The following is a 10,262-nucleotide window of genomic DNA, read 5'->3' on the forward strand; positions in this document are numbered from 1 at the left end:
CTTGGTGGGGAGGGTGAGGGGACGTCACTGTGAGTAATCAGGAGATGTCCCCTTAGTGCCCTACCCGCCAATTTTAACTGCACCCCCCTTAGTACACACACCCCTCCCCCCTCAATATATACATCCCAACATAAACACACACACATGCACACACACACCATCTCAAACACACATACACGCACACACATTTTGCAAGGAAGGTGGGACCTGGGTCCATCTGTCCCCTGCCTCTTCCCTGGTGGGGGGTGCGGGCCCCTTTGCAACGGCGGCCGTGTCCCCGGGGTGCCGGCTTCCTGGGCCCGGCGGTGCTCTCTCCGCGCGGTGGGGGAGTTCACATTACATCTGAGCCGGGGGTGTCTGGTCCCTGGGGGGTGGGTTCTGGTCCTTGCTCCTGAGTGCTGGGCCCCGCCAAATTTCCAACTGTGGCCGAGCCTGGTCGGGCCATATTTATAACACCCCTTGTGGGCCCTCTTTTTTTCCCCGGGGTTCCCCCCTCCTGGGCGGGGGCGGCGGGCCCCCTGCCTCGCTCCTCCCTGGACCAACCGTGGGCCGGGCGGATGGCTGCCTGGAGTGCGGAGCGGGTCTCCCTTGGGGGGTCCTGGCTCGTACCTGGGGTTGGGGCGATGCCCGGAACTCCTGGGTGGTGGTGGGGTGCTCGTTTGGGGCTGTGGGCGTCCTTCTCCGGTGGGGCTCTGCGTTGGGTTCTCCCGGCGCGGCGGGGGGGCTGCTCTCCTGGTTGGGCTGGGGCGGCCCTCTCTTTCCCTCCGTGCTTCCCTGGCCTCTGACTCTGGGGGCCTTGCGGCGGCCCTGCTGGCCCTGGCCTGGGTGGCGGGCTTGGTCGCCCGGGCGGCGGTTGTTCCCTGCCGGTTCCCGTGTGGCGTTGGGGGGATTCCGGCTGCCGCTGCTGGTGCGGTGGGGGTCTTGGGGTGGGGATGGCTGGGCACTCTCCCTCCTTCTTTTCACGTTCCACCATCCATTTTAGAAGAACATAAAACCTCACCTGAGCATTGGTGTTAGCTCACCTTTGAACTAATAGCTTGCATGACTGAATGACTGAAATATTTCACACTAGTTGGTTTTAAGGCATAAGTATGCGTGTGTGAACACTATCTGTTTTGTGTACATGTCGACAGGTGGACATTTTTGCAGCTAGCAGGTGTGTTTATAACATTTGAGTGTGTGTGTGGACGGGCCCCGCCCTTTTTGTACTGCATTTGAACCTTACCATAATGATTAACAACCAGTAAACTTGCTGCTTTATGCTGCTTCATGGTCTTATCCCCCTTCCCCTCCTATTATCACCCCCTACCCCCCTCTCTCTAGCGTCCCTCTCTCTTCTTCCCCTCCTTCCTTTTCCGTCCGGTCCAACACCAAAGATTTTCAGACATGATTGAAATTAATAAAGTTTGGCCTCAATTACAAAAGGGGTTTATTCAGACATACCTTTGGTTTGTCAGAAGATTAATAACCCCTCTTGTTAAAGTAAAATATGTCCAACACAAGAGGCCCTCAGCTCTCGTCTGTCTGCCCAGCTGTTGGACAGGACAAGTTAAAAAAAAAAAAAAAAAAAAAAAAAAGAAAACTATCAAAACAGTCTTTTTAACATGTGGTTGAATCTCCGCCTTCCGGAAACATCGTGGCGGCCGAATCTCCGCCCCTGGTAGCTCTGATACGTCAGCCGAGAGCCCTCCTGCTTTCACTGGCCTAATAGCTGGAGTTGCAGCCACAGGGTTCACTCCGCCCTGCCGTTGGACCACATACGAGGGTGCACTCGGTTCACCGATGAAAAGAGTCCCCATCAATCATTCCTGGATAACCTTAGGTTCCATTACCGGCATCCAGGGCTAAGGTCAGCTCCAACCTCCACATGAGAACACGAATTTGAACACGTGGAATAAGCCTGCTCGGGCCTCCTGAATCTTATGATATTTTTCTATTTTCATTGAGACAATGATTATAATCAGGTCCTCTGATTTTATTTTTCCCTCTCTGGAAAATGTTGAACCTTTCCTGCGATGACGTCTCAGACCGTGGACGGAAAACGCAGCAGAGATCCGGGGTTTGATTTGGGGATCACTTCCCCGTTCCTGACGCCTCCAGAGCGGCTTAAAAGAACCAGTCTCTATACTTTGGAGGAAACCCTTTTTTACTTTTCCGGCGAACTGAGCAACAGACCCTTAACTTGCACTCTCACACACACACTTGCTGCGCGCTCTGATTTATACGTAATTTAAGACGTAGTTTCACTGGAGGAGCTGAAGCAGAGACTCTCTCGGATGATCTCATGAACTCAAACATGGAAACATTGTTATCATGTAGAACTATTCAAAATAAATAAACCTGGGGCCTGTTTCAGAAAGGAGGTTAAGTGTAAACTCTGAGTGCGTTAACCCTGAAATCAGGGAAACCCTGGGTTTTCCGTTTCAGAATGGGAGGTTTGTTAAACCAGAGAAAGCAGAGTAAGTCAAACCCGTTTCTGAAAGAGAGGTAACTTCTACTCGGAGTCAGTATACATGGTTACTTATGCTGTGAACCTAACCTGGTCGGGAGCAGGTTTTATTCTCTAAACTCAAGGTTTCTGCCGGTCCCCTCCCCTTTTCAAAGACGAAGCGGTATTTTTCGCTTTAACCTTCATTGCCCACATTTCCGTCACACAGAGACGGTCTAAGTGACAAGAATGGCTTGTCCTTTTTGGAGGACCCAATAGACGAGGAGGCTGCATTAATTCCAAGAGAATTACAATTACGTTGTGCGAGGATTTTGAGACCTAGACTCGATTTTTTGTCATTTCCCCATACGTTTTTGTTTGAGTGTTACCGTTTTTTGTTGCAGTCAATTGCATATAAACAATGAAAACAACATTAGATATGTATTGCTATGTAGATGTTTCATCTGTCAAATCCATGACATGCTCAAATTTGACCTGATTGAATTATGTTTTTATACTTCATTTTTAGCTGCTGCCATGTTCTTTTAATTCCTGCAGGATTGCATCTACATGAAAATGAAATCAGGGACATTGAATTAGATTAATGTAACAATTACTTTTTGGAAACACAATTTGCTAGCACTGCTTACTTTCTTAATCCCATATAAACCAATACCACTTGATCAATACAAGGGTAGACAAGAGTTCACTTTTAAAAACATAATTGAATGTATTAACATTAAACTGACCAACATTTGCAAGAGGGGAAGGTTAACAAAAAAGTCCTCTAAACATTACCGACGTTAAAAGCATTTTCCCCCCAGATTGGTTCTGTACACTGTGCAGCATTTCATGCAATTACACCAGGAATAACACTTCAAAAGTACACCTAAATATCACCATTTTTTATTTCACCCCTTACGCTATTTAGAAAGGTATTACAGCCAATATTTTATAACAATGATTTCAATGCAAACTTAGGCATTAACTTGAGCAGCTATGTTTTCCCACGCTAACTGTCTCTGTTTTGCAGATGCAGCGGTGTTGCTTATCTTCTGGAATATGTGCTCATATTCACTGTAACTCTGCAGCAGCACGTCAAGTTCAGCTGGCGAAAAATACGCAGACCTCTTTTTTTCCACGGTTGCCATGGTGACTCGTAATATCTGCGCTCCATTGATAATGGCTTCTTATAGACGCGGTGCGCACGCTTAACTCCGAATCAGTCTACTCAGAGTTGATTGACCTAACTCGGATCAGCTTCTCTGAAACAGAAAACTCAGAGTTGTTAATCTCTCGATTGACCAACTCAGAGTTCAAGTTTAACCTCAGAGTTGGTTGAACCTCCTTTCTGAAACAGGCCCCTGATCTCTTAACATTCTCCGTGTGCATTGTGCATCCATGCATCTTAGGTGAGATAAACACAGGCTCCGCTCCATGTGGCTATCAGGCTAAAAACATTAGCTGGTAGCTCCTCACGCATACAGCGTGGTGCGTTCATGGAACTCCAGTTCATACAAGTTTTGTGGAACTCCAACAGCCACCCAGCCTAACTTAGACCACTAATATACGTTCATGAGAAGATGAAAACCGCCGAACCGATCACAAAATCACCTGAATTATGCACACTCGCCCAAAGCCACTTTTATCCACAAATTTAGAACCAAAACTGCCCAATTTCTGGAAATACTGTGGATGTGTTGAGGTGCATACTCCCCCTAGTGTTGAGGAGTGGGCATTGATTGACAGACAGACTCATTCTGCTGAAAAAGCTCTTCATGAAATAAATAAGTCATTGTGAAAAACAGCAAAATGAAATAAAACCAAAGCTACTTTGGAAAATACTGATTTTTAAATCCGAGGTTCTGAAAAAAGCCATAGAATTATAATAATATTCCACATGATTAAAATGAATATTTTAAAATGCTGTTTTAAAATAATGAACAGGTTTATAAAGCAAAATGAAATATACTGAATAATATAATGGCTGATTTAAAATCTGTGTGCAGGTTTTTCACAATTTCCTGATCTTTTTATATATTTATGAGAGATTTAATTGGTTGATTGTGTATTTGCATGAGGTCATATTTATTTATTGAATTAAATATTTATTTATTTAATTATAAACAGTAAAGGACTCCATAGGAAAGAGCAAAAGAAGAGTTGATGAATGACTGGAACTGGAATGTATGTCAGAGAGCAACGGAGGAATAAAAAGTCTAAGAGTTTGAACCTGCAGAGTGTCCCGCATACTATTTTATGTCTGTAAGACAAGAACAGACATTACAATATTCATGTTCTGTCCCTCTTTGGGAGTGCTTCCATATTCCAGTTGGCTTATCCGTGCTCCTGTACCTGACCGTGTACCTCGTCTCTATTACTGCTCCTACACCTGGCTGTGGATCCTGTCCCCGGCTCGTCTTGCGCCCCCAGTCGTCCCCCAACTTCAACTGGATGAAGCTCGTCTGCTGGACTTTAACCCTTGTGCTATCCTAGGCACTTTAACATTGGGAGTTGGGTCATCTAGACCCACTAGACAGTACACTGAACCTTTTTCATTCAATGATTTGTGATCTTCACTGGTGTCCATGGATTACATGAAATCTTTCCACCTTTATCCACCTTTGTCATGGTAGGGAGAACACGTCAATGTAAGGGGGGGGTCATCTAAGATAGCACAAGGGTTAAACATGTAGTTGTAGTGTTTGATAAGCTAATTCTCTCTTAAGAGTACTGGTAGATCGCCTTTCCGTCCTGGGGGAGGATCCCTCCTTCATGTGGACACCCTTGAGGTTTTCTTCGTTTTTTCCCGATTCCGTTTTAGGAGTTTTTCCTTACCCCGAAGGAGGGTCTAAGGGCAGGGATGCCCAGTTCAGTTTGTTTTAGTGTCATCCTATTGTATTCTATGCATTTATAATCTTTTGTGATTGTATGTATACCTTACAATTACCGGTACGAAGCCCACTGAGACAACTGTTGTTGTGAATTTGGGCTATACAAATAAAATTGAATTGAATTGAATTGCGGACATTAGAACAGCTGGATCAACTCCATCTATAGTCCATCTGTAGTTTTTACTCCTATAGGCTTAGAGATCAATGGCGCTTTTGCACAGTGAGGGAAAAGCACCTGAGAATAGATGGGATGGCTGGCTGCTGGAAATGTTTGTTCAGATTTAGTTAAACCTGTTTGAAAGGTAAGACAGATGTGTTTATCAGTTGTGAATGAATGTTTGAAGTGAGATCATAGAATGTGGGGCGGCTGTAGTGCAGCAGTAGGGTGGCCGACCCATGATCGTAATATTGCTGGTTCAATTCCTGCCTTGCATGCCAATGAGTCAATGCATCCTTGGGCAAGACACTGAACCCCACCTTGCCTCTGGTAGTAGGTGGCGCCAGCATTCAGCAGCAGAGCCACCACCAGTGTGTGACTGGGTGACTGTGACTGTAAAGCACTTGGGGCCTTGTAGGTAGAAAAGTGCTATAGAAGTATGCCATTTACCAATAAATTAAAAGAAGAAAATTTTGATATTTTACAGAGAATATCAATCAATCAAGCAATCAATCAAACTTTATAAAAAAAAACACTTCCATGTGTCTCAGTTCAATGTGTTTTACTACAGAGCCCATGACCTGACATAAGTAAAAAAAATACTAATTCGTTTCCTACGAAATAATAGTGAACTTTTACACGCCCCATATTTTCAACCGGAAAAAACCGTAATACATCCAGTTACACATTTGCTGTAAATAAGATAACGGGTTTAAAGCAATAATATAATTAAAATATATTTAGCCACTGCATCATAGATGTTTCCTGTCCTATGGCATCACAGTGTGGTTTTCCCACTGCACTGAAGCAGAACGGCAGAGCCTCCAGACAGTGGTCAAGAAACCGCAGAGGATCATCGGCTGCCCCCTCCCCTCACTGAAGGACATATACCAGTCACGCTGCCTCAGCTTAGTGACTAGCATCATCAATGACTCCACCCATCCTGCTTTCCCTTTTTTTGAGCTGCTGCCCTCTGGTAGGAGGTACAGGTCCATCTGAACCAGGACAAACAGACTAAGAAACAGCTTTTTTCCACAGGCAATTACCATACGGAATACACATACGTCCATCAACCACACCTCACTCTGACTTCTTACTACAATGCGTGCAATATCCTGACTGTGCAATGACCGGGTCACTGTGCAAAAACTCGATATTTATTATGCTGTGCTCACAGCAACTCATCTCATTCCATTCTATCTTATCCACAAATATTTAACACTTAACAGCTTCTGTACATATTGTTCTTTTTTTGTTAAGAGTTGTAAGTACAATATTTCTATTTCTATTCTATTTTATTTTTATTTTATTTAACTTCCTGCTGCAATTTCATTGTATCCCCATGTACAATGACAATAAATGATTCTGATTCTGACCATAGCGAAGTGATCGCTATGCCAGGCGGCAGACAGACAGCCGCTGTCTGCCGCCGGAGAACACTATGCCGCTAGCTGAGCTCATCTGCTTGTAATGCCGCCACCCAGGCAGCTCGCTGCCCAGCAGACAGAGCTGGGGCTTCCTTATGATATTTTTCATATTTTCATCGAGACTGTAATTTCTCTGCCTAATTCCCGGCCCGGTGGAGAAAGAAAAAACAAAATGCTTGAATTTCAGAACTATCACTTGTCAGTAACTGAGTAACGTAATCAGTTACAATTACTGGACAAAAGAGACCCTCATGACTTCACTTCTCACATTTTGGTGCAGTGAAAGCACAGGTGACTAATCAAACAAATGTGTGGAAACAGTTAACTTTGACATCTGTCTGCAGGTTAAGTGAAACAAAACGGATACTCATGCAAATGCAGAGCTGGAGTTTGGTCAAAGTCAGATGAATAGAGGGTAATATGGTCATGGACGAATATGTAGGGACATTCAGCAACTAAAGAAATTCAGATTATTTCAAATTGGTTGAAAACAAAGGCAAAAACATTTCAGGTAAGAGCGAGGTAAGTCCTAGAGACGAACTGCTTTCCACTTACCTAGTGTCATTGAGCAACCTGTTTATACACTATACAGGCTACTATTTTATATTATACATATTGTAGCCTTTCCCACACTGAGGCACGGAGACTTAATCTCTTTGGAGGTTCTTTATTCTGGTTACAGCAGGCCGTAACCAACGTCGTACAACTTACCCAGGAACTCCTCTATTCTCCCCCAAAGAGAGCGCTCCCCCCAACTTTTTATTCCCTCGCTCCCGCAGCAGCCCTCCTATTTCCTTATTCGGCCCATAGCTGAATCCCATTGGTCCAAACTTCCCGACGACAGGCTGAGCGACAGAACTGAGGGCCAATCAGCATCTCTGCTTGCTGCGTTCAATGAACTCCGGAACTTGGAACCCGACCCAACAACAGCCACCCAATTAAAGTCAGTCCGCTACAATATATGTAAGGGTTAATTGCAGACGAAGTTGGTGAGTTCATTGAACGCATCAAGCAGAGATGCTTGATGCGTTCAATGAACTCCGGAACTTGGAACGCAAACTCACAAGACTGCGACGGTTCTATGAATGATGTCACTGTTCAGTAATGACATCAGAAAACATCACCCTTCTACATTTGGAATTACCTCGCAATTAATAACCTGTTATGACATCATTCTGCACCACTGCTTGATGCATAATTACATTTTATGATGTCATTTTGCACCCCTGCTTGATACATAAATACATGTTGATTTTCCCAGGACAAAGTCAAAAACATTTTAAGACTTGTGATCAACTGTATTCTAAGATTAAATCTTCAAAACAGTTGATCTGAAGAAGAACAATCTTGAAGTAAGCACGTCAAGAAAAGTAAATAGAAAAATGGAAGTCCTTGAGCTGATGGAAGGTCATTATTTAGTTGGAAATCAGGGGATCTATAAAATTCTGGAATTCCTGGGAGAAGGAAGCTTTGGAAAAGTGGCTAAATGTTCTAAATTGGGGAGTCCAGAATGTTACGCTATTAAAATCATGAATTGTTCCAGAGAAGGACAGAAAGAGTTTAAAATGATGAAACTGATCAAAGACCTGGATCCTGATGAGAACCACCTGATTAAGATGTTTGAACGCTTTACATTTCAAGGTATGACCTGCATAGTGTTTGAGCTCTTAGATGTGAGCTTGATTGACAGCTACAAGCGGGACTCGTCTACTCGGACCCATTTGTGTTTGATCAGAGTCATTGCTCAGCAAATGCTGAAGGCTCTCAAAGCGCTCAAAGGTATCGGTGTGACACACTGCGACATAAAATTGGACAACATTATGTTTGCGGAACGAGACTCAGCGAATGTAAAACTCATAGACTTTGGTCTGGCTGTGGAGACAAAGAAACTTTCAACCGGAACCGAAATCCAAATAACTCCATTCAGAGCACCTGAAGTTATCCTGGGACTCCCTTTGGATGACAGCGTTGACATGTGGGCTCTTGGCGTGGTGTTGGCCTCTGTTTACTTTGGAAATTATCCCTTTCCATGTGATACAGAATATGAAACAATACGAGCTATGGTGCAGATATTTGGTTTACCAGAAGCTGAAGTTCTCCATAAGGCAAAGTACAAAGCACCCCATTTCACTAGGGACAACGGCCACTGGAGACTATGCACACCAGAGGAATACACAGAATCAACAGGGGAACAAGTGGAAAAAGATCATGTGATAAACCTGGATGCAGTGATTCATGAACATCAGCATATATTTGACGACCATGATGAGGATGACCACAGAGCTTTCATTGACCTTCTCAAGAGCATGCTGGAAGTCAATCCTCAAAACAGAATCACGCCGAGTCAAGCCCTCCAACACGACTTCATCACCATGAAGCACCTTGCAAGAAAAAGGAAAGCCAAGTATGCTTCCAAAGCTAAAGAGCTCATGGGACAGATCCAGCTGGGAGAAAAGAAAAAAAAAGACATAAAAATGTCTTTATTAGTGTGATTGTGGGGGAGTTCAATGTTCTGGAGGGAGGGGGGATGAATCAGCTGTAGGAATCTCTTAAGTTCAGAATGTGGTGTGTTCTGTGTTAGTACTACATTTTTGGGTTGCATTATTTGCTCAAGGACACTTTGACACATGGGCAGGCAAGGCGGGAACTGAACCTGCAATCTTGGGATTGGAGGTGATTGTTGGGGGGATGAAATGTTATGAAGGGAGGGGGAGGGAGGTACCAATGACTTAGCTATAATGTAGGAATCTCTGATCTATTATATTTGTTTCCTTTAATTAGTTTTATCTTGATGTAAATATTTATTTTGTGTTTAGTTTGGTTATTAAAGGTGTTTAGAACTCTTTCTTGACCATGAAGCACCATGAGTTACAGAAGAATGAAAAGTGCTTTATAAATGAAGTTAGATGTGAGGAAATAAATGGAAATGGAAAGATGTTTGGGTTTTCTCTGGGAGCTCCAGTTTTCCCACAATCCAACAGGAAAGAGTTGGGTTACAAAAAAATGTACATTTGTTAATAATCCCTTGAAGAAAATTTAATTGAAATCTAAAATTTAAAACTGTTGAAGAAACCAGATTTTTATTACATTTGTTTTGGACAAGTATTATAAATTGTTAATCTGCTGACAAATTGTTACAACAACCTCTTATTCTAATTGCTTGTAAAGATTATTTAGTTAAATATAATAAACTATCTCATAAACAAACATAGCATAAAAACAACAGAAACACGTAATTCATTAAGTCATATTATTCTAACATAGAAATATGTGATTCTTAATCAATAAAATAGTTTATAAACTAATATAATACTAATGCAGCCACAACATATCATGCAATTAAAGAAAATCATTTA

The 10,262-nt window shown here is 43.1% G+C and overlaps 1 protein-coding gene across 1 annotated transcript; it reads left to right on the plus strand.

Moving 5' to 3' along the window:
* The first annotated feature begins 8,154 nt into the window (after positions 1-8,154).
* Positions 8,155-10,213, plus strand: LOC144989101 (homeodomain-interacting protein kinase 1-like). Its single transcript, XM_078941082.1, has one exon. The coding sequence runs from the start codon at positions 8,289-8,291 to the stop codon at positions 9,396-9,398; it is 1,110 nt and encodes a 369-aa protein (XP_078797208.1). The 5' UTR covers positions 8,155-8,288; the 3' UTR covers positions 9,399-10,213.
* Positions 10,214-10,262: the final 49 nt, after the last annotated feature.

This window comes from Oryzias latipes, chromosome 22 (assembly GCF_053564925.1).
Source record: "Oryzias latipes strain Hd-rR chromosome 22, Olatipes_Hd-rR_3.1".
Classification (NCBI taxonomy): Eukaryota; Metazoa; Chordata; class Actinopteri; order Beloniformes; family Adrianichthyidae; genus Oryzias; species Oryzias latipes.

What these genes read in the sequence shown, in the direction of transcription:
- LOC144989101 (XM_078941082.1), top strand. Translation starts at nt 8,289, where the DNA reads ATGGAAGTCCTTGAGCTGATGGAAGGTCATTATTTAGTTGGAAATCAG.